General features: G+C 48.6%; 1 protein-coding gene across 2 annotated transcripts; it reads right to left on the bottom strand.

Moving 5' to 3' along the window:
- Positions 1 to 429: 429 nt before the first annotated feature.
- Positions 430 to 24,339, bottom strand: CCDC124 (coiled-coil domain containing 124). 2 transcript variants are annotated; one of them, XM_048830754.2, is made up of 5 exons: positions 24,181 to 24,339; positions 20,716 to 20,887; positions 5,551 to 5,737; positions 4,964 to 5,078; positions 430 to 3,081 (listed from the first exon to the last, which is right to left on the bottom strand). In XM_048830754.2, exons 2-5 carry the CDS (start codon positions 20,872 to 20,874, stop codon positions 2,877 to 2,879), a joined length of 666 nt encoding a protein of 221 aa, XP_048686711.1. In that variant the 5' UTR covers positions 20,875 to 20,887; positions 24,181 to 24,339; the 3' UTR covers positions 430 to 2,876. The 2 variants fall into 2 exon arrangements, with proteins under 2 accessions (XP_048686711.1, XP_048686712.1); XM_048830755.2 differs by lacking the exon at positions 24,181 to 24,339 and adding an exon at positions 23,024 to 23,259.
- Between the last annotated feature and the right edge of the window lie 371 nt (positions 24,340 to 24,710).

The raw sequence follows: 24,710 nt of genomic DNA, 5'->3' as shown, positions 1-24,710 counted from the left end.
TGAAATAGGAACCAATAGCTTCATATTTGATCTGTGCCATGCAAGTGCTGGAGGGGACTTAGAATTCTTCTTCCCATCCCAGCTCAAGGTCACTGCTGGTGGGAAGGCTGTAAATTTCCCCTCGAATGTAGCCCTAAGAAAAGGCTCATTAAACAGAAACTTCTCTAGGCACACTTAAGGGAGATTTCAAACCACTTCAGCTCCCCCTCCATTTTTTCCAAGGACCAGTCTCAATTGATGGAATGCAGTGGTGAAGGGCCTGAATGCCACATTGTCTACAGAGGAATAAGACAAGAGAATTTCAACCATGCTTGGCCCAAAAAGAATCCAGTCAGGAAGCTGTCAGTGTTGACTCCTGTGATCTTGAGTGGGAACAGTTTTTCTGCTTCCTTGAACAGATACATACGAAGGAAGGGAAGGGGGAAAATATGCCAGCATGATCCAAAGGCTTTATTTCTTCAATAGCTTACAGGTTGGGATTTCCATTTTTAATATTAGATTAAAACAAAAATAGGGAGCTTTTCACACTAAAAGGAGAGGGAAAGATGCTATCGTGTATTTCTCCCTGCCCTTGTACCAGCTGGATTTCTTTGAACTCTTGGGGATAGGGGAAGGGGCAGGACTGTTTCGGTCATCCTGTTTCTGAAACAAGTTGGAGTAGGGTGCAAAGAGGACAAAGGTTAATGTGAAGAGTATCCGTCTGGATATGAAGCCAAAGCAATAGGTGAGCTGCAACTAAAAGGGTTTTCAATGCAAACCTTACGGTCTCTCCAAGCTCAGATCAGAGCCTCTTCACAGCTACCACAGTGCATGAGCAGCCACTTGAAATGCAACAGCAAGCGGGCATGTGTTTGGCCACTCCTAAAAAGTGCAGCAGGTGGAGAGATTGCCCTCTGTGTTTAGTGCCATTAAAAGAAATCCCCACCCCTGCAGGTTAGCAGCTAAGGACTCCACAGAAAACCTCCCTACACCTTCCTACTGCAATAGAGGCCAGCCCTAAACTTGACCTGTGTAGTCAGATTTCCATCCAGGGCAGGCACAGATTCAACCAGTGAAGACATTAGGAGAGGCTGCCTATAGGCTAGTGCTTTGTGGTAGGGGGGCGATGGAAGTGAGGGTCATGAGCTGGCTCATGGAGCAGCTTTACAAAGAATGTCATCCCCAGCTGAGCACGGTCTCCTCATTCACCCAGCAAGCAGGTTAGGATTAAATGCCAGATTACAGCAGCATAGGCTTGACATGCCAGAGACATGGCATGGGTTGGGGCTGGGGCTGGAGCTGATTGCAATCATGGAGCATAAGCACAAAGGCAGGGTGATGGCCTTGGACCAACCTCGTGAGGTTTTAATTTCAAAAGGAGGTGGTTAGAACACAGTTTGGCAGGAACAGGGGGAGGTAAGCATTGTACCTTTAATGTGAGGGCTAGAATTCCACCTTAGCACGAAGCCCTTTCAGCTGCACGCCTGGTGTTTCCAGGAGCACGGCAACTCTTGCAAGGGAATTCTCAGCCTTTTGTTTCAGGGTGGATATTTTATTACCTAGCTTCAATACTGCAGAAGGGAGAGGGTTAGGACTATTAACAAAACACAATGGCACTGCTGATTGGGCCAGCGAGCAGAGTTTAAAGGGCTCCTGGTGAAGGGGTGTGTCTAGGGCAACACAGAGCAGGGTGTCAAACTGGTGCTTTCACGCAGTAGGTGGGAGAAAGTCATTTTGACCCCTTGCGTTAGTTGCCATGGTGCAAGATCCACATTTCCCTTTCGAGAGGAAAACGCACCCCAGGCTACAAGAGGCCCCAGTCTTCCCGGCTTAAGACTGCTCTTCATGTGTAGTGTTCTCTGAAGTCCCATTCTGATCTCCCGCTGCAAAGCTCTAGGATTCCCACACATGGGCTGCGGGGAACTCTGTGTAGAGAAGTGATAGCACCTTACACTCTGCAGCGTTAGGGAGGCAACTGCACTGTGCTAGGTCATCAAGGTCCTTTGCTTTTCCCTTGGAGATGGAAGGGAAGGCAGAGAACGACAAGTGGCTGCACTGGAAGAGTTTCCTCTAATACTGTTCATATCCTTCGATTCCACTCCCTGCCCCCGCTGTGTCACTGACTGACACCGAGGAAACAGCAGTGGGCAACTGCAGGCAGGATGGTGGCTTAGCAGTTAGGGTTAAAACCCACTCCTAGCCCATTACCTCTTCCCAGAACAACCTAGCGCTGCTTGACCTGTGGCCCAGAGCAGATGCCTTCGTCACGCTGTTCTCTTGCCACATGTCACCAGTTCAGCATTGAGAGGATTCTTGTAAACAAGGTGTTAGGGCAGCTACAAGAGAGACTGGGATAAAAAGAGAACACTTCAGTTTGAATGGGAGAGGGGCTTAAATGTGGTGCTGGGCAGCTCAGATGTCTAGACAGTCATGGATGGTGCTGGGAGCGTCCATATGGCAGTGCCAGATTTGGTACAATGCTCTGAGCTCTCCGGGGGGGGGGCAGGAGTGACACTTCCAAAAGGACTACCACGATTTTCAAAGTTAAAGATAGAGTTAATCCGTCCGGGTTGCTTTGGCCCAGCTGCCTAAGGATATAAAAAACGGGCTGCTCTGGAGAGGTCTGTATACAACGGACAGTTTCAGAACATCTGCAGCAGGCAAGGCTCCAGCCAAAATCAGGGAGCCAGGCTCCCTGGGGCACCCCGAGAAGAGCTGCACGCATCTGTTTGGATCAGGAAGCCTCATGTTTAATTAGGAGTCCAACAACAGGGCACAAAAGAGATGGAGAGGGGGCAGGGGGAATAAATGAGGCAAGGTTCCTGGGTGGCCTTGTTTTCTTACGTGTTTGAAGGAAGCCCTAGGGCCTCAGAGGGATGGCTGGCTTCTTTCCAGTTCTATTTTTGGCTGTTGTAGGTCATGTGCCTCTGGTTCATTGGGTTGTCTGGGGACCTCATCCACTCCTTCTTGAGGAGCTGCTTGAGCTGGGAGAGGCGCATGTTGGGGTTCTCCTGCTTTAGGCGTGGCAGATTGATCTCTTCAAACGTGGCAAAGGCAGCTTTCATCCGGCGCTCTGGGTGACGGTCCAGGTCGTCAGCAACACTGTGAGGAGAATTAAAAAGGGGGAATACTACTAGAAAAAAGAATCTTAGTCGCTTCTAGCTGGCACCAGCTCAGCCCAGGCCCTGGGGAATAACCCTAACCTGGTCAGAGCCTGGGCTAGATCATTGGCCTGGTCCAGTTCTAACCACATCATCTATGGCTGAGTTTCCTTAGCAGTGACAATGTCTGGAGGATACTTCAGTCAGAAGAGCAATGCTGGAAAGACACTCTCTGACATAGCAGCTCTGCTCCCCAGGCATCTCCAGTCTGCCCACTCAGACACAACAGCTCTAACCCCTGTGCAGAACAGTAGACAGAGCGCCAGGAAAGCAAACTGGAGTCTTTTGTGCCTTCTGCATCAAACAGGGGGGTTGGCAGAATTCAGCTGGTGGGATCTTCACCACCCAGGAGGACATTGGAAGCAGAAAGAGGACAGCTGGTTTTTCTGATCCCAGGGGAGTTTCAAAAGGAGGCCTTAGCCCCATTTGTAAACGCAGTAAACGGAATACCTCCGAGGACAAACAAAAAGCAATGATGCTCCCCCCCTCATTCTGACTGACCATGTGTGACATTATCTGATTAAAATATGACCATACAGGTCATGGTTGCAACCACTGTGTACAATATTTGCAGCAAATATTGCACAAAGGTTGTCGAGTGAAGTGGTGATGAAAAGGTTAGGACTGACTGGTTATGATTATGCTATCTGTCTGCATGTATCATTTTTGTATGGGAAGTTATAAGTATTGGCTCTAGACCTGGATTTCAATTGTTGGCTCCTGGGGTACTGCTCACAAGGTAGCACCCAGCACATCTTGGAGGGACTATTCATATGGAGTGGCCCATCGAAAGAACATTTAACAGGCCATGGGAGACGCCCCTCTACACTTAATGGAATGTCCTGCTGTGACTAGGTGACACGCATGGACATGTGACTTGCCCATGAGACTCCAAACTCCATCTTGTTGCTGTAATTTTCCACAGTAAGAACAATGGGATTCCCTCCACATGGCAAAAGCTATAAAAGGCCCTGGAAACACCTCCATTGTCTTCAGTCCTGCTTCTTACCTCTGGAGGAACTTTATTCAGAGCTTCACTTTGTAGCAAAGGACCAAATGACCCATCCAAGCTGTGAATGTACTCCAGAGACTTGACTTAAGCCAGCAGTTTATTCCATCACTGCTACAAGCCTGAACCAAGAACTTTGCCATTACTGTACATAATTGATTCCTTTAACCAATTTTAACTCACCTTTTTCTCCCTTTTTTAAATAAGCAAACCTTTAGATTTTAGATACTAAAGGATTGGCATCAGTGTGATTTTTGGGTAAGATTTAAGTTATATAGTGACCTGGGTGTGTGGCTGGCCCTTTGGGATCAGAAGAACCTATTATTTGATGAGACTGGTTGTAAAGAACCACTCATACCACCACTAAAAACACTGGATTCAGAGATAAGAACTGGAATGCCTGAGGAAACTGCCTTTATGTTTTCTTGTTAGCCAGTGCAGGGAAACAGGAGTTTACTTTTGTGGCTGGTTTGGTATATCTTATAAAGGAATAGCCACCAGTTTAGGGCTGCGTTTGCCCCATTTCTCAGCAGTTGGTCCTGAATTTGGCATCCTCAGTTGTGACCCATTAAGGCCCGGTTACACCGTGCTTTTGGGAAGTTTTGCTTTTTGGGCAGGGATTAGAGGGTGTGCAGCAGGAGGCTGATGGACTTGCCTTGTTCTTGCTGCATCAGAGTGGGACAGCTACATTTTTAAGTGTTAAAAAACACCCAAAGATGCCTGGGCTGGCACCTTCATGGCAGGGTTGCTTCTGGGGAATCTCTAAGGAAACCGGCCCCTCCAAAGGAAGCACCATGAAGCTATGGCCAAATACCTGAGGACTGCAATAGCATCTTCAATAGTTCTGGCTTCCACGGTGCCTTCCTCCAACACTCTTCTGTTGATGTTTTCCTCCAAGGGAACATCAAGGTGGCTCTTCTGCTTCTCCACTGGAATAGGAAGGGGGAAAAAAATTCAGCTCCCAGCCAGATGAAGCCTTTAAGAGGTGCAGAATATTTGTTTGGCTGGCACTCTGGAGAAGGCCAATACCTCAAGGGTTAAACAAGTCTGGTGTACAGAGCGACACAACAGCAAGTTTACCCAGGATCCTGGAGAGTGAAATGCAAGTTTAATCGCCTAGGATTGGAACCCCTCCTCTCTGTCTGTGCTTGGAGATACTGGGACTAATTATACAGGCAGCAGCTAGGAGTCCCTAGCAGGGACACAACAAGGGTGCATCACTTGGACATGATAACTAGGGGTTCTCTGGCCCCCAGGACATCTTGTACTTCACCAAAGGCAGAAAGAAGTGGCTTGCTCTCTGGGGTGCTCACGAGGCCTGAGCAGCCCACCTGCGAGGCATACTAAACCCTCGGGCTAGTAGGGGACGTTCAATGGTATAATGATGGGGAAGCTGCAAACCTTCATCTCCGTTCTCCTTCTGTTGCTGGTCTTTCCGGATTGTGTCTTCAATCTGAGCCCTGGTGATCTTGCCTGGTGTGACTGATTTCGGTAACTTCCCTTTCAGCTTCGCATCTTCCTCTTCCAGCAGGCGTTGCATCTCTTTCTTGCGCTCCAGCTGCTCCAGCCGGCGCTTCTCCCTCTCCTCCTGGAAGGGAGAGACAATGTGAGGTCACTTCCTGCCCCAGGCCTCTTGTCCCACAATGCCCACTTCCAGCATCAAATCAGCCACTCTAAAGCAACCTAGGATCACAGGAGACGGAGATGGAAGACACTCATTTTGATTCAATCAAGTCCACCCTCCTGCTAGGGCCAGAGAGAAAATGACTTGTATGGAGATGGGCATCTTCATAATCATAACCCACTTGCTCTCCCTGCCCCTCACTCCAATATACACCACAGCCACCAAGCATGGACAACTGAGTCATCTGCTTACCACCTTTTCCACTCAGAGCAAGATGCTCAAGAATGGTTTTAGAGCGAAGCCAGAACATGAGAGGCACTTGGTAGCTCTGCTACATGCAGGAACATGAGAGATCCTTTGTTTATATCCAGAGATCCCCTAGTTGCTAGGTCGACATGCCACCAAGCACAGGCTGCATTTGGATTAGGAAAACCATGCTGAAGGAAATTGGCGCCGGTCTACATTTAGGACAAGTAATAAAACACGGGAAAACAAAGGTACCCAGCCTTTAGAGCGATCATTACAATAGTGCATCACCTGCAGCGCAGCGGGGGCTGTGGGGGTGTTAAGGCACCTCTTTAGCACACTGCTGTTTTTATATTCACTCAGTAGTGTTTTAGTTTCAAACTCTAGTCTCCCATCAACTTCTGTTGAATCACCATCGTGAGCTGGGTGTCACTCAACAATGACCCCTGCTGGCTGCCCACCCAGTCATGAGAATAAGGGAATGTCCAATATGGGACAGCACATGGGGTCCCCACCAGTGTTTGCAGCAGAGTTCACTGAAGCTCTGCCAAACTTTATACTCTAGGCCCCTTCCCCAGGCCTCCTCACAAAAAGTGGGCCAGGAATTTTGCCCGTCATCCTGAGATTTCAAGGCCCATCTCAGAATCGTAATTAGATGAGGTAATTTCACACTCCATGCTTTTGCCAATTCCTCCCCCCAATCTTAATCTGTAATCATGTACTGTTCATTGTGATGTCAGCGTGGTGAAATATAACCCGTCAATGGGGAGAGATGCCGACCAAGACCGTTAATCAGGATAAGTTTTCCACAGTTAATTTTAATAAGAGTGAAAGGGTCAAAGTTGGAAAGTTCAGAAGTCTTGACATTCAGATCAAAAAGGCCCAACAGTTTCTCAGATTTCTCCTTTAAGAGAGAATCAAAAGGCTAATCTGAAGCAATTATTGTAGTCCTTAAGCAAGAAACACTGCCAATTTAACCCAAGATGTCGAACCTCCATTTTGCTGGCAAAGGCACTGCTAGGAGACAATAGTGCAATCATGCACTAGGATTTTAGCAGCTTTTGAGTTTTATTTTCATATTTGAGTCAAAGCCACAGACTGTTTCACAGCAAATAGCAACATCATTCTGTCCAGGTTGATTTTGTCTGCCAGGGTCACAAAGCGACTTCAGTCCCAATAGCAGTCCAGTACTTAGGTTAGTTAAGTGGCCAATTATGGGTCTCATCCATTATTCACGGGGATGGTACAGCTAACTATATCTGGCGTTATCATCATGGGTTTTGCTCTGAAAGGCAGCTGTGGAGTAGAACAACTGAAGAGGTAATGCACCCTGCCTTGTTCACCGTGTTTAAGGAGTATGGTATTATGCATGTCAGGGTATGGCCCACTTTAGAGACTGTAAATAAGGCTAGGTTTTAGAGCTACTTTGGAAAAAAAAATTTTCATTAAGCCATTCCTCAGCTTGGGAGCTTAAGGAGGTTCAGACCAGACAGACAGACAGCAATATAAAATGTGCCCCTGGAGCCACCGTCTGATAAGGACTAAGCCTTTCAATCCAGGCGGAGAAGTAGGATACTAGCATACCTCAGAGTTAGAGCAGCTACAATCCAGGATGGAAAAAAGTCATTATGAGGATGAAGTTTATTACAATTGGCAGGCTTCAAATTCTGGCTCACTAAGTGATTTGTTCCAATGCCTTTGGAGAGGACATTACATTGTTCTAGCACTTGGCTCAGCCAGTCCTGGCCTGTCCCAGCAGGAGTCATCTCCTAACACATTAAGTAGGTTCCCTGGCTCCCATAAGAGCTGGATGAGCCCACTTGCTTTACGTTGCATCTCTCCATTCCGTTTCTTGATCTTATTTGAGCAACTGCCTTAGATGAGTGGGTTCGCCAGACTCCATTAAAGAGGGAAGAGCATCACAGATAGAAGGGTCTTTCCAGATCATTTTCATTAATGCTTTAAGTTCAAGGTGAACAACCAAAACTAAAAGCCATTCATTGTTTTTCTACTGGCTCTGATGCAAGAACAGATTCACCCATCAGCATTTAACCCAACAGCAGATGGCAGAATGAACCCAGCTCTCCTGGCAGCAGACCACTGCAGAGTGGACACGGCTAAGAAGGACTGTGGCAGTAGCCAGCAGGTGTGTCACAAAGGTACTATTTCTGCTGTCACTACACTTCGTTCTCTCTGGCCCGGATACTGCCCTTTCCTCTGCAAGCCCAAATCTCTTCAATTCTTGCCTGATCTCATGCAAGTCAAACACGCCCTCCTGTAGGAGATTTTCCCCTAAGTGTCCACTGCCCAAACCCCTGTATCTCTGGGCAGCTAGAAGAATTCACTGCAGGGCTGCTTTATGGGATTTTTTGTGGTTTTTTTTTTTTTTTTTTAAAAAAAAGCTTTAACAAGATTTTTAACTAAGTACTTCTGACTTCAATAGCAGATGGTTTTCCTACTAGTACCAATTGCTTACTACGAAGCTGAAGCCTGGCCATGCCACAATGAAGGATTTTAAAGCCCTCATTACAAATTCAGATTAAGCTAAGAAGAGTCAATTACACATTGAGGTTCTCTGCTGTAGGAAATATGACTTGCAGTTGGATTTAAAACCCCCACATATGGTCACAGTTAAACACAAGTGGAGCTCTCCATCCTGACACAGCAGTTTGTTGGTGAACCACTGTGCATCCAAAGCCACGTTTCCAGGCCACAGCTGTGAGAACTGACAGAGTTGGTCTGCATCCAGCAGCCCTCATCCTGCTTAGCTACAGCTGCCGTTTCTTTGTAAACCCCACAAGTAATCTGGAACTTTTTCCTAATTGCAGGGGACAGTTCTGATGAGCAGGTCCCGTATGAAATGCATCTCTTTCAAATCCCTGTCATGGTGCTTGTGTGCCTCTCAACAAGGCAGCCTGGAGGCAAAGGGTGGGGGGCAAAAAGGGATGGTTTACCCCAGGCCCCCATTTGAGAGAGCCTCAAACCCTGTGGCATTGTGATCTGGCAGACAGGGTCACAGCACCACTCACTGAGATTTGGCCCCATGGCCCCTCCACCATGACAGAGGGGCTGTGAGGCCAAACCCGAGTGGTACTGCTACCCCACGTGCTGGGTTGCAACCCCACTCACTGAAGTTTGCCCCCACAGCACTTCCTAAGCCTAGCTGAGCAAGTAACCACAGACAGAAGTCTCCCCTTGCATCTTTCCACTTCTCTGGAGTAAGGCAGCTCTGTTTAGACAGCTGACAAGCTGGGATTCCTGACTAGCCTGCTAGAATCTGTTTCAGCCTGTTCACAGCCTTCAATTCATTTTAAAAAGGTTAGTGTATGTGGAGAAACCAGGAACTTGAGAGATTCATCCCTGTATTTGCTCTGAATAAAGAGGAGCCATGCATACTCCTCATTTTACACAGATTTGCTGAGTATGAAATAGACCCATTCCACCAGTGCTGCAATTCCATTTCATGCGTTTGCTAATAAAAGCAGAGCAACAGACATTTGTTCCTCTTAAAGCTAACTGGGCACGGCTGCAGATACAGCAATGGTATCACGGGAGACAGCAGACTCTAGTGACGCTCCCGCTTAAGAGGTGATGCAACTTGTGTTTGTTCTTGCCTAGCTCTTCATTCCACATGCACCAGCTCCAAGGCCTCTCAATATTTTCAAGCAGCGACTCAGGGGAGCATACCCTGGTCAGACACATGCCTCCTCTAGGGAAAGGTCCAGGAACATGGATTAAGGTTGGCAAAACTGTTGCAGGAGCCACCTCGAACACTACGTCACATACCAAGAAGGGACAGGTGGGTCCATGGCAAGACAATGCAGATTGACTACTGTTGTATATAGTGGGAGCCCAAGCCCTGTGCTCTCTCTGCCACCTGCCTAAACGACCACTCAGTGGTTCCCTCTGCTCCCCATCAATATCACACTTGTAGGAACTACCATGTTAAAGTTCTGCCAGAGAAAGAAGAAATCACTGAACACACAGCTACCAGAGAGAGCGCATAAGTAATTTAATTAGTTAGACCTATAGCGAACACAGGAGAACCAGCAGTGTATTCATGATACTGGTGTTGTGTGTCTAGAATACGGATTACTGTAAAGCGAAACTATTCTCATACCGCTTTGTCCTATCTCTGATGGGCAAGTGTGACTGAACAAGGTAACCAAAAGAAATCCCTGGCACAGGAAGCACCTTTGTGATACTACAGGCCTGGCTGTAGATTTGAATAATTCAAGAGGCAGATAAGGAGCGGATATACAAGTGCTAATGAGTAAAGGGAGGGAACCAATACATTTCAGGACAGAAACATTATTTGCAGTTACAGAAAATTTATCTTTTACTCCCTTTGCTAGTAGGGTAACTTGTTTTACAAGACAGGTAGCTCAGCCATGTATTTCTACACTGCAACTCCACTCGTCTCACAGTACAGAAATCCAGGGAATGGTACTCTGCATTCCTATATCCCCTTTCAAAATAAGCTGCCCGCTTCTTTTTACAGGATGGGGAAGCTGAGGCAGAGAAGGGAAGCAACTTGTGCTCTCTTCCCTCCAGCTCATGCTGCAATTTAGTAGTTAAGTGGCTAGACCCCAGGAACGCTGACTCCTAGTTCCTTGCTCTGACCACTAGACAATATTACTCCCTGCTCTCTAATGTTTACAATTGAGAGGCTTCCACTTGCAGAAAGTAATCAAGCCCAAATCATTAGTAATCTGTCACAAGGCATGCAAAATATACATGATCTGATTTCACTATCAGCACTTGGCTTTCCAACCTGCTCTGGGCCTTTAGTAGGGTTCAAAGCTGGGAGGTCTGCAGCAACAGCAGTGACTTCAGGAGTTGAATAACAGGTGGCCGAGTAATAAGGCTTGCGGGTTCATGAGGACCAGGATTTAAAAAACAAATTCACAGCAAGTTCCTGAGTGTACAAATGTCAATTTCCTTAATGGGCTGACGCAGCGCAGAGGTCAGTCGTTCAGGGGAAGGATCCTTTATCGAAGCGGTCTCTACAGATTGGTAACAGCTGCAATTCCATGCCAAGTATGACTTTAAATAGTTTTGGGGCAGTCTCATTTCTACTGAGGGGGCTTTTCTTACATTAGAGACAATATGTACAATTTATATTTCTGCTTTTGACTCACAGGAGCTCGTCAGGAAAGGAATTTAAATACTTCCTCACCAGGTTGAGCCAGAAGAAACTCCTAGTTGTGTGTGTCACCGCAATGAATCAGCACGAGTGCTCTAATGAAAGGGACATTTCCATTTTTATAAGTGAAACATACAAGCAAAGCGATCAGCCAGCTGGAAGAGAAACCCCCAACAGCATCGGAGTCAACAGGGCATAGGAAATGAAGACTTCCTTGGCTGGATATTCTGCTCATATGCCTTTCTAGCAATTGAAAATAAAGTTTCCAGCCTTGCAAAGAACTGGCCAAGCGAGACTCATTAACTTTCACAATGAATTCCCTGCTCCTAGATGGAGGGAGAAAGGTCGCAGCCGCATGGCTCTGAGCAAGTGGTCAAATGAAGCGGCTGTGCTCCCAATCAACCTCTTTGCGGGAGACTCAGAGGCACACCACAGAGATCTCTGCTGGAAGGGCAAAGAGTCATTGCTTCTCACAGAGCAGAGGAACTAGGCAATGCAAAGTCTGATATGGTCAGAAGGAGCAGGGCGTATAAGCAAGCTGGAATAATACTGAGCACATGTATGGACCTTTGAGGTTCTCCACATCTGTCAGATTGATCAGCCCTCAAAACCTCCAACGTAGATCCTTTTTACAGATTGGGGGGAGGGGAAGGAACAGAAGTAAAGGTCCCAGGACTTGACTGAAGTCACAGCAAGTCAGTAGCAAAGCTGGAATTAGCACCTAGGCCTGAGCCCAGATCTCCTCTATCGCTCTTGCCACCAGACCTCACTCTCCTCTCTCCATGTCTCATTCACCCCCAAGCTCAGAGCCACTTCTGTAGCTGCAGTGAGCATCCATCTCAGGATCTGGACGTGGGGCCTAGTTATCCCAGCTGTTTAACATTCCCTTGCCTCCTTTAGCTAAGGCATGGTGCTGCACAGAGTAATACTGGACTGAGGGAGGGAGGGAAGATACCTGTCTGCGAGAACACTATAATATGAGGATATTAGTGTACAGAGGTGCCAACCTGTACGCCAAGATTCAGACTAATATGACCAAGAGCATCACAGGATTCAGATGCCAGCAGAGTTTTGGGAGACAGCTGTACCCTTCTAACACATGACAGACATCTTTCCAGTGATGGATACAATTAGACGCACAGACCTTTAATTTGCTGGCCATCACAAGAAGCCTACTCCCTCTAAAAGGAGGTGGCCACGGATTCCCTCCATTCCAACTGGGGTGCAGAAGCTAAGAGGAGAGACCTCCTGAAGCCTGACATTTGAAGAAGCCTGCGAAGCACAGTGAGAAGTGGAGAGAAACAGCATGGTACTTCCACTTTCAGACACGCTCTGTGGAGGGAAGAGCATAAAAGGGATTCCAGGCAGCTGGCTGCATAGGTCACCCATGGCAGGGAATGGCTTTCCTGGCACTTCAAAGCTGCCTTTAGCTGAACGGCAGCGTGAAGCAGCCAGTAAGTGGAAGACCAGTCACAACACTATTTGAACCCCTTTAAAGGGCCCTTCCCCTTGCCGAGAGGACAGCTATCACTCCCGGAGGAATTCTGCACCAAAAAATTTAAAATTCTGCACACAATATTTTAAAAGTCTGCAAAGTTCTGCCTATTTTATTTCTAAAAAACACAAAATAATTACACCAGTTTCAATTACTTTGGTAATTTATTATTGCAAAAAACCTGTCAGCAAGTATGTCTGTAACAATACAGACAAGAAAAGAGATTCCCCCAGGAGCAGAGAGTGTTAAAGAAACCCCTACAACAACCCAGTTCCTGTTTCTCAGTTATGCTTTAGTTGGGCTCCTCAGTCTGGGTGCGTCACACATGCCAGCTGGGCATATCTTGGAGGAAATTTTGCCCCTCTAGTCTTCTAGTCAATTCCATTTTTTTGCCCTGCCCCCCTAGGGTTACCATATGTCAAGTCTGCAAATAGAGAATGCTGCTGGAGGGATGAAGACGGGTGTGTGTGCACTGGCACAAGGTATTTTGGGGGTGCTGGAGGCCCCCCCCCAGCCCAGATACATGCACCCTCTTCCCCCAGAGCCCAGCTGCAGGCTCCACCCCACCCAGCTTCATTACTGTCCTGCTGGAAGATGCAAGGTGAGGAAGGGTGTGGCCGCACTCTAAGAACTGGCGCAGCTGGGTCTCCCAGGCCCGCTCCCATCCCCAGGTGGATGCAGTCATCACATGCAGAGCCATAGGGCCTCCATCCCCCCAGGCTAGATGTTCTGATAACTGCGGGGCTGCGGCCTTCGTTCAGGGCATGCTAGGCCTCCCGTGCAGGCGCACTGCAAGCTGGGGAGCCAGGCTCCACTGGGTCCAGTGGCCCGCAGCAGCGGCCAGCAGCTCTGCAGCACCAATTCTGCAGGAAAAAAAAAAAGAAATTCTGCGCAGAACATACATTCTGCATTGCGCAGTGGTGCAGAATTCCCCCCGGGGTAAGCTATGGGAGGTAGCTCACTTTACGCAGGAGGCAGCTCTCCAACAACCCGTGCAGGAGCGCTAGGGGCAGAATGGCCAGTCTCTGAAGGGCACTCCCACCCAGCAGAGAGGACACCCCCGTGAGGGTACTGATCTCAGACAGGCTTGCAGCCAAGATCTTTTCCCCCATTAGAACAGTGCCTGGTTCTCCCAAGATAGCACAGGACCATAGCGGAGTTTCCTACACACAGGCAGCTTTAATAATTTTTGCAATCTGAGGCTGGGGCAGCCCACCATTTGGCTGAACACACAGGAGATTTAAAAGCTCTCCTGGATGTCAGAGTAGCATCTTCCTCCAATGTGGGATGGAGAAGCTTTCTTGCTACCATTTCCTCCCCCACTCTCAACAGTGGTGCAGCATGGCCACGTGCTATCCTCCACCTCAGAAGCAGCCGCATCTTTGCGGTGCTGGATGTACACCATTGCAAATGAGAGGAGAGCCAAGTGTTATTCTTGCATTAATTTTCCCTTTTGCCATGTCTCTACACCCCAAGCATAATTCTATTTGAAGGACATCATATCTCAAGAGATGTATTTAAAAAACCTCTTAATCCGGACAGCATTTTGAATATTAGCTTTGTGCTTTCAGCAAATGCAAGATGTGTGTCACAGGAACCCTAGACAGTTAGTCAATTTGACAACTCTTCCCCCCCAATACCTGGTAGATCTATATGATAAGCTGTCATCCTTCAGAGCTCCCTACAGACTCACCTCACTTGTTGCTTCAGCATTCAAGGGTATTCCACAACCAGACTGCACTTTAGTTAATTGCAAGAGGAAAAACACACACATGACACTTTAGCAGGGTGGGGCTAAGGTAATTCACTGAGGCAACAGGCTGGTTTTGTATATGAGGAGGCATATGCTGGAGGCAGGGGAGAGTGAGGAGTAGGAAGAGAGAAGCGTAGAACAGACGCTTTTACCTGGTTTGTCTACATTTGAACCCTGGCTTGGCATAATGGGCCTTTCAATTTCTGGCCTTCTGATCGGGAGTGGCAGGATATGGAGCCAGGCCAAGATTGGAAGGCACTGGACAGAGAGGTGTTCAGCAGGGTAAGAGAACTAGCACAATCTATATTATGACAGTGGCACGTACAGCCTCCCTTGCACTGGCCACAGTGAGACAAATCGCACCCCAAGGGCTTAAATCTGAAATGGACAAGACAAAAGACAGGAAGGGATGCAGAGACAGGACTTGCTCAAGGTCATATAGCAGGGCAGCAGCAGAGTGGAACAGAAACCAGGTCCAAGTCCCAGTTCAGTGCCCTACCCACTGAGCCCTGCTGCCTGGGTCTAGTTTGTATGATTTGCCTCTCAGGCAGGAGCACAAAACCCAGAGTCCCCTATGGCAACTGACAAGAAGTGGTCTGTTGCTAGAAATACTGGAGAATAGAAATCTATGCCTGATGTTAGCTCAGACATGCCGTTACGCAGCAAAGCCAAGATATAGATCTACTGTTCTCCATTAGCAGAAATCATCTCAAAATGCTGTAGGTTTAAAGACACAGCAAGAGCAAATGCCACAAGTGAGTCATCCGATGACAGGCACAAGCCTATTAGCCAAGCCTTGATGTTGGCCTTTTGGACATTAAACTTCCTAATGACCAGATATTCAAGATGCCACCATACGGGCTGTGTCTATAGTGCTTAAAAGAGCCCACCAAATTGTTTTGTGCAGAGAGTCACTGAACCCTGAAATGACTCAGGGAGGCAGCAGCTTGAGGAAAATAGCACGCTACATTCTAATTCACAACACAAGGGCTTTGGTGGTCAGCATCTGCCGGGGGCAGGAGGGAGAAGGGGCGTTTTAAAACAAACCAACCAACACACCCTGCAGCATTCTATTCCCACGGCTTTCATTTAGTCTGAGGAAGTTTGTTATTTTGCAGGAAATCAGGAGATAATCGGTCTCTGTGCCAACCCCATGCAGTAATACATTACTGCCATCACCTGGACAGATTCGGGGAGAGTCGTTTTGGTCCTGAATGAACAAGGGTATTGTTGTTCAAACAGCTAAGGGTATGTCTACATTGCAATAACATACCCATGGCTGGCCTGAGTCAGCTGACTGGAGCTAAAACTTTGCAGTGTAGACATTGTGAGCCTGAGCCCGAGCCCGGAGACCCCAGGAGTGGGGGGAGAGGGTCCCAGAGCCCAAGCCCTAATGTCTACACTGCAATTTTATAGGCCCACAGCCCGAGTGAGCTGCCCCAGGCCAGCCATGGGTGTTTTACTGCAATGTAGACTTACCGTTATAGATGTGCTGCTCTCAGTTACAGCATGTGTAGGAGGACCAAGTCCCTCTTGCACCGAGTAAGGCTATTCCCCTGCTGGATACCATCCTTTGGCAGATCCTGTCCAAATACGTTTCATGGATTCTTTAGTCATGTTTGGGTGCCTTCCTAAAATCAGAGTCCATATAAATCCTCTGTTTTACCCCCACCTCACTTACCTCCTGGCATATCATGGGGTGCATGCATCTGACACACTTCCTTTTGGTTATTCACTTGCCAAGGAGGCTCAGGTGAAAGGCACTGCCTTTTAGCCCATCTGGGGGAAGACTGGGTGACAGGCACAATGTGAGCAAAGGATTCGATCAGGGGCCTACAGCAAGCTGGTGGCTCAGCAGAATTAAAATCCAAGAACTGCCATCTGCTATCTAGACCACACAGACTATGTTTACTCTGACTCTGGGCCTGAGGAATGACAAGCCAGGCAAAGGAAATGGATGGAAATAGTAGTACGTAGGAGAACCATCACAGATATTAAACAAAAATGCAGACCCATCAGAGGTATTAAAAATGCATCTAGAAGCCAGGATTCAGAGGGGATCTGAAATGGGCTATTGAGGATTTTGCCAATTCTTCCCAGACAATTCAGTCATTAACTGCTGATGGCTATTGAGGGACACATACAAAGATCTTAAAAGTTTTGCCAGCACAACTATGTCATCAGGGACATGATTCCTCCCCTCACCTCCCTGACCAATAAAGCCATGCCAGAAAAAGCCTCAGTGTACACAGTTATATTGGCAAAAAAGGCTTTTTGCCCAGCTAGCTTACCCTGTTTGGAGAACTGGATAAGCTATACCGACAACGGAACTCTTGCCTTTATGTGCTGTATCACCAGGAGGGAGACTGACTGTTTAGTTCAATGAATATATCGGGGTGGCCAAACTTACTGACCCTCTGAGCCGCATACGATAATCTTCATCGCCTCAAGAGCCAGGTGCACCCGCTGGGGCTCACCTGCCAGGGCTTGGCAGCAGGGTGGTGGGGCTTGACGCTTTTGCCCCAGGGAAGGTGCCCTGCAGGGCTGAAGCCCTGAGCCCTGCCATAGGTCCTGAGCTCCCCTCCCCACCAGTTTATTAGGCGGAAAAGGGGGAACCCCCCTCCGGGAGCCACACTTTAACTGTTCAAGAGCTGCATGTGGCTCGTGAGCTGCTGTTTGGCAACCCCTGGAATAGATCTATACCAGCAAAGCTTTTCTGGAGTATACCAGGCCAAAGAGAGAGATGGTCTCAGTCCAGCTCCTAGTGCACCACAATAAGAGGGAGGAAGGAGGGCTTGTGATGAAGGCACTGGACAGGGACTCCAGAAATGTAGGTTCTTTTCCCAGTTGCACCACAGATTTCATGGGACATTTCCAGAGTCCCCAAGAGCAAGGCAGCGAGAGGTGGGCAAAGTATCCATCAAAGGCCATTGAGTAAAATGCAAAGACACGACATTTTAGTGGAGCATGCCCAGGCCCTGAAATCGAGGGGTCTGTTTTATGTACAGTGACTGCAAACTACAACCCCGGTGCACAGAGAATACTACCCCATGTCCCCAGAGTGCTGCAGTTGTGGAAAGTGCACTGTCTACTCTCCCTAAGGAGAGACAGACGGTCGACACCTCCACAAGTTTCAGATACTCATGGAGACAGGCGTTCGTTTAGATTTTCACAACTGATTAGCAGCTTCCTAAGACTAAGGCCTAGGTGGCATCTTGCGGCTATGCTCGCACATATTAAGATGTGACGTAGATCGAGATTAAATTAAGCGCAGCAAAGAGACCGTTTCGAAGGGTGAAGGAAAGGAGACAAAAGAGGAGAGGGGAAAGATGCCAAGAGATTCCAATATTACATTTGTCTAATGCTCTCAGCTCGGCTGAGGAAGATGGCATCTCATAGCCACGTCCCCAGTCAAAGTGCATTAGTAGCATTAAGACTTCAGAGGGAAGCTGAACCAAGTGGCTCGCTAAGCTATGATTACTTCAGTAACAATTTTCTGTCTGCAGAGGAAGAAAAAGCAAACTACACATGCCAAGCGCAGGCAACACCCAAGTTTGATAAGGTCAAACAATTCCTTGCTAACATTTTCTTTACAGAAAAAAAAATAAAGAAAAAAAGTGTTTATAGACATGCTCCTCAAGCCTCTTGCTCCATGAAGCACATGGGGCTTATTTCTCATTCTGATGCCCGATGGGCAGCATGCCATGGAAGACAGCAGGGAAGAGACCAGAGATGAATCAATGGGCATTAAAGACCAAAAGCTGGTATATTCAGATCAGAGACACTAGAAATGGAAATTCGCTCTCAGGTATTTCTACAGCAGCCAGCCACTGGTTCTGGGATCCCTGACCTGATCAGACAAGGACTCTCTGTTGCCACCCACAAGGACTCTCTGCTGTGCATGTTCTAACCCAGCATGGATCTGCTCCAGTCCTCACTCTCATGATCACAACGGCCCAAGCTGCACGGTGGGTTGAATAGGAAGCTGGCTGTGGTGGACCACTACAGCACGTCATCAGGTCGCAAGAGGAAGCTTAGAACACCAGCCACAAAAGCGTGAAGATCCAGTTTATACGGTCAGCTCTTTGGACTGGAAACTCTGTTCCAGTGGGTGTGGGCAGTGCCCGGCATAACGTGAACTCTGATACACAGCAGCAACATGCATACCAGGAACTGGGTTCCTCTCATTTAGCCCGTCTCCTTCAGCAACACGGGACTGTTCCCTCCAATTGGCTTTCCCAGTACCCTGCTTGAGTCAAGATGGCAGAAACAGAGGCCCCAGTTCAACCACCTTGCAATTCAGTAACTGCGAACCACCACCACAGCAATCAGCTTATGCCGCACATTGGATTTAACTTAAATAGAGCCACTGGCTGCAGTGCAGCGATACTGGTTCAGTGACCTTATGCTTTACTGCCGACGCACCGCAATGCTCCCCAACACCTGGTTACGGCGTGATCTCAGGGTAAAGAGAACGGCTCGGCTCTAAGCCATTAGGCAGCAGTGGCTGGCCACGAGAGGGTCTGGCACCGCATGCAGGCATGCTACCGAAGCACCAAGGGTGCCAGACCGCCACCCGCCATGCCGCAAGACACCAGGCCTTTCGCCATCAGACGTGATGACCCAGCATAAACATCCCTTTGAGCGCTAACTCCGGAAGATGCAGCTGAGCTACCCCACTGGGACGGCACACCTAGAAATCCGTCTGCACTGGCATACCAGCCAAGAGGGACATTTTCTAATACTGCTATTTTGGGGGGATGGAGGTAGTGAAGAGGGGATTTTTACCTAGGTCAGAAAAAGCATCAGGATGCAAGGACGACAAGTTTTTCAATCAGTGAGTTAAGAGCCACAGAAGAGACTTAACCCATTTGTGTAGCGATTTTCTCTGAACTCGGATTCCTAGGGGACTTGTTTAACAGCCATTTTAGCTGAAAGCAAAATTAAAATAGCCAAACCCCAAATCCTTTTATATTTAAAATAAAAAAAAAAAAAAAGACAGATGCTTTTGAAAAAATATCCAGGGGTTCCTAAATGAAAAAAAGAGTACTCTGGTTTTTTGCAACAGTGGTGAAGCTGTAACAAGTACTTTGCAACGGAGAGGCCAAAATACATTATTCTAAAGGAACACAAAGGCCTTTAATGTTTTTTGTTTACGTAAATTAATGGGCAAACTCTAGCAGAGGTCAGACCAGCCCCATATATTCAGCCACACCCACGTAGCTTCCATTGATGGAGTTCACAGTGAGAGCAGACCTACATACACAAGGCATTTCATTTCCAGGACTCCAGCAGAACTCCTTGGGCTAGGAAAGGATATCAGCAGGGTAAACAAATCCTGTTTTAGAAAAGCAAGTACTACTAGCAGTTAATGTTGGCAATTAAGTTTCTAGGAAACCCATGGAAGTAGTAAGAAGTACATTTGCTTGTGTATTGCTTGCATGGGGACTGTGAGAACTTCCTAGCTTTCACGTGACATGGTAGGTCAAAAAAATGTTACTGGAACGGGAGGGAAATTTACCTGTCCTACAACATACAACACCACAACACAACCTTCAAGTCTGAACGGTCCAGAAGTTAACACTGAACTGATCCACCTATTGAACAGCTAAATGATTTACATACAGAGCACAGGAAGTGGATTAGAATCTAATTGGGAAAACTCATCCCCAGAAAACCAACGTTACAAGAGGCAAGACAAAAAAAAGTCACGTTATAAGAGCGGCCAGACTGAGTCAGACCAAGGGTCCATCCAGCCCAGTGTCCTGCCTTCTGACAGTGGCCAGTGCCAAGTGCCCCAGAGGGGATGAACAGACCAGAGAATCATCCAGCGATCCATCCCCCATCCCCAGCTTCTGGCAAAAAGAGGCGATCCTTTGTGGATTGTATATTTCTTTGATTTGCAGGAGATGCACAAAAGATTAGGGTCCAGGTCATCCAGGCTCCTGTAGGATTGTTCCCTATAACAGGTTCTTCTGCACTTTACCCAATTCAGTTTAAATAATTCCAATGGGGCTCTCACCATTGCCCTTAGGAAGGCAGCTCTATAATCTAATACAGCTCTGAGTCGTGCATGAACACGAATGCTCCTCACAACATTCTGCTTCTGTTCATTCCTAAGGTAGCAATGAGCTCTATCTCCCGTCCCTGAAAAAGGACGGGACAGTGCTTCTAGCACCAATGGTAGCCTTGGAACAGAAGAACAGGAGCAACCCCTGCAAGGTAAGTTGAGGTTCCCAGGTGTGAACGCAAGGACTTGCCACAAGGTTCCCTTACACACACACACACTCTCCTCCATTTACCTTCCTTTGTTCCTTCCTCATGACGTGTTTGTCCTCATCCTTCCAAAAGGCATCTTCCAGCTCCTGCTGCCGCTTGGCATCGGCTGCTGCCTTGGCCTCAGCTTTCCTTGCGCGGGCAGCAGCCGACTTGGTGTTCTCGCCCTGGAACTTCTTGGGCATCCCTCAGGGTGCTCTGTGGAGGGAAGGGAGAAAAAAAGCCATTGCCAAAGTGCTTCCCTGGGCCATGGGTTCAGATGACAACCCCTGACAGACAGGGTCAGCTCTGATCCCAAATCCCAGAGAGGAAGTTGCTTTTTCCAACTGGCTATGTCTATGCTACAGAGCCTAGGCTGGTAGAGCCCCCTAGTAGAGATGCAGCCTGCATTGACTGATGGAGTTTTTCTGTCAGCATAGGAACACCAGCTTAGCTATGTTGGCAGCAGCCTATTGACATGCTGCATCCACACTGGGGGGTTTATCAACATAGCTGTGTTGGTCAGGGGTGTGGGGTTTTTCACACCCCGGGACGACGTAGCTACGTGGACAGAACTTCTAAGTGTAGACCAAGCCTGAGCCAAACGGCTTTGAAATCAGAGAGGCCAGACTGGGGCTGACAGCAGAACTGAGAGCCAAGAACTCAACTGCTAACCCCAGTTCTCCCTCTGTTCCTCCCCCACCATCTGTAAAAGGGGGACAAACACCCATACTAACTTGCTCGCAGGGATGCAGGCAGGGTTAGTGAAGATTTGTAAAGTGTTTAGAAAATGAAAAGTGCAATATACATGTCTAACATTAGTATGGCTTGACCTGTGGAGCAACCTCCGCATAGAATATTTAGTTTCCATCACAATTTAGATTTAGGACCAACAGGTTGGCCTTATTCCTGTTTGCTAAGCCACCAAACGTACATAAAAAAAGCAAGCCAGTCTGCTATGACTGCAGAATGAAATTCTAGGTTTCCTTTGAGACTTTGACCCTTACAGAGAAAATTCAATTATCCAACAAAGCCAAAGGTCTGGAAAAACAGATTTTTTTTCATGTAAGCTGTTGTTACTCCACTAGAGGTCCTGTTTGTGCATTCTGAAGAAAACCAGTATTTCCTCTCTTAGGGCAAACTACAACCTCCAAAATACAGGAAAAGGCTCGAGTCTAGCCCTTCACTCAGATACAACTGACAGACACCGTGCATCCACGCCTGCGTATGTGCACGTAGCCGCTGGTGACTATTAAGCATCTGTGGTGAGGATTCTCCCTATTAGTCACTCGCAGAGGAAAAGGCATGACAGCTTTCCTGTCCTACAAGAATTCATAAGTGGAAGTAAAACAAGAGACCTTCTGATTCAATAATAGCACAGCTAGCATACATGGTCTGCATTTTAACACAAGCCTCTTTACCATTTTGGGATATAGAGCAGACAGAAGGAGCAATTGCTTTGTCCTACACAGTCTCCCTCCTATCCCACTGTATTGTGGTTTTTCCTCATAGCCTTTAAAGAACTTGGGTCTGCCACTGGCAATGTTTATTATAGCTTTATGCCTTCCACGTCATAAATCAAAATTAACCTTGAAGCTTCTATTAATTGCCTCAAGTGATTTTAACAGGATTCCACAAAATGAGATTATGGAGCAAAGGAAAGTTATGAGAGCCCACAAGACAAGTGTCTAGGTTAGCTTTCCAGTCCTGGACTCCTGTTCTTCTATCAGGTCATCTCAAACATATTCACTTATCACAAATAATCTAGGCTTGTACACAAGTTAAAATAGGAATACAAGGCATATTAACAAAATCTCAAGAAAGCAACCATTTCTGTATAACCCTGTTTTCTTCTTCCCCACCAACTTAACTTCTTGTCACTATCATATCTAATTTAAAGATGAAACTCCTAAGCCAGGGTCCCTGACCTAATGTTAAAACAAGCATCTCACATACACTTCATCTTCATTAGAATAAAAGATGTTTTTAAAGTAATGTTAGATAACACGTTAAAACTCTAGAGAAGACAAGTTGTATTTTAACATCTGTTAGCTGGTAGAGGGCGAACTCTAGGGGGAACGCTTTAACTCAACACTTAACATGTTCAGGCACACTACCATGACTACACCAGGTCAGAAGCAAGTTGCTCTACATATTTAACATCACAACTTAAATCTCAGTCTAGGCAAGACAACAGTGTTGTGTCAGTTACAGGGTCTGTTGTTGATACAAATATATATAAATTCTGGTGGGGCTTGTAAGGTAAAGATTCAGCAGACAGAATGACTTATGTGCTGCAAACCATTCTTTAGACAAACAGGATACAACCATACAGAAAGGTGTGAAGTCAGTTACCTGGTCCTCATTTATGCAGCACTTCCCATTTTCCAAAGCACTGTGCAAACATTTAACTGGCATAAAGTAAACACGCATGGGAAGTGGAACTAAAACCAGGGTTTGCAGAGATAGTACGTGAGTCTTCTCGGAAAGCAGCAAAGACGCTCTAAAGATTTAATGAGCCCACGTTGGTCCTTCCTGAACTGAAGATGACCCCTCCTGAGCAAGGAGAGCTGAGACTATACACCACCCCCAGGGCAGGCCTGACAGACACAGCATCCCTGGAGTCATGGGGGGGAGGGGGGGGCACCAGAAGACCTCTAATGAGTCACATGGCTCTTGATGAGGGGTCAACTCCCACTCCCCCCTCTCAAAGCACAGACTGCTTTGAAAGAATGGTTACAAGGAACCCAACCCAGGCCTGGCCCACGCTGGAGTAGGCCTAGCCCCCCACCCCACCCCACCCCTTGTGCCCCACGCCAGATACCCCAGCTCCAATACACTGAACCTCCAAACCCAGCCAGCCGTCCCTCCCACCCCCCAGAATGGGCCCCAGGTCCCCCCCCTCAAACCTCCCTCCCACCCCCCAGAATGGGCCCCAGGTCCCCCCCCTCAAACCTCCCTCCCACCCCCCAGAATGGGCCCCAGGTCCCCCCCTTCAAACCTCCCTCCCACCCCCCAGAATGGGCCCCAGGTCCCCCCCTTCAAACCTCCCTCCCACCCCCCAGAATGGGCCCCGCCCCCCCTCAAACCTCCCTCCCACCCCCATCCCCCAGAATGGGCCCCAGGTCCCCCCCTTCAAACCTCCCTCCCACCCCCCAGAATGGGCCCGGTCCCCCCCCTCAAACCTCCCTCCCACCCCCCAGAATGGGTCCCGCCCCCCCTCAAACCTCCCTCCCACCCCCCAGAATGGGTCCCGCCCCCCCTCAAACCTCCCTCCCACCCCCCAGAATGGGTCCCGCCCCCCCTCAAACCTCCCTCCCACCCCCATCCCCCAGAATGGGCCCCAGGTCCCCCCCTTCAAACCTACCTACCTACCTACCTACCTACCTCCCACCCTAGAGTGGGGGCCCCGCCCCCCCTTCAAACCTCCCTCCCCCAGAATGGGCCCCCCCCGCGGTCCAAGCCCAGGGCGGATAACCCGGGGGAAGCGGCTCCCCCCTCCCTGCTCTGACCTGCTGCCGGCTCCGGCTGTCGCTCGCTTCGCCCGTCACGGGGCGCCTTATCCCCGCCTGAGGGGAGGGGCAGCGGCCGGCCCCTGCCGCCGCGAAGGGTGGGATTGGGGGAAGGGAGCACGGACGCCGGCGGAGGAGGAGGAGGAGGCCCGGGGGTGGGGCCTGGTTGGGTCCTTCCACCCTTTGGGTCCTTCCACGCCCGCGACGCGCGCCCGGGCGGGCGCCATCTTTGTGCGGGGCGGGCGCCATCTTTGTGCGGGGCGCTCCGTCACCGCCCCCTCCCGCTCGCCCGCTCACCCCTCGAAAGCGTTGTGCGAGGAACACGTCCCGCCGCCCGATCGCAGTCGGCTGCCGAGGGGGCGGCTTATGGGGAAAGACCCCGGTCCATTCCCCTCCCCGCCCCCACCTTGTGCCCCGCACAAAGATGGTGGGCCCTTCTGTGACGTCATCACTGTGCTGCCGCGCTCCAAGCTACCCCCCTCTTCCTCTCTCCCCCGTCTGCCACGCACCCCCTGCCCCCACCCCACGTT

The sequence above is a fragment of the Caretta caretta genome, chromosome 25 (assembly GCF_965140235.1).
Source record: "Caretta caretta isolate rCarCar2 chromosome 25, rCarCar1.hap1, whole genome shotgun sequence".
NCBI classification, from domain to species: domain Eukaryota; kingdom Metazoa; phylum Chordata; order Testudines; family Cheloniidae; genus Caretta; species Caretta caretta.
This window is presented reverse-complemented; position numbering and strand designations above follow the sequence as displayed.

What these genes read in the sequence shown, in the direction of transcription:
- CCDC124 (XM_048830754.2), bottom strand. Translation starts at nt 20,874, where the DNA reads ATGCCCAAGAAGTTCCAGGGCGAGAACACCAAGTCGGCTGCTGCCCGC. An exon ending in GAAGGAGAACGGAGATGAAG is followed by an intron (nt 5,079 to 5,550) that starts GTTTGCAGCTTC and finishes TTCCTATTCCAG; the next exon opens with TGGAGAAGCAGAAGAGCCAC. An exon ending in GATGCTATTGCAGTCCTCAG is followed by an intron (nt 3,082 to 4,963) that starts GTATTTGGCCAT and finishes TTCTCCTCACAG; the next exon opens with TGTTGCTGACGACCTGGACC.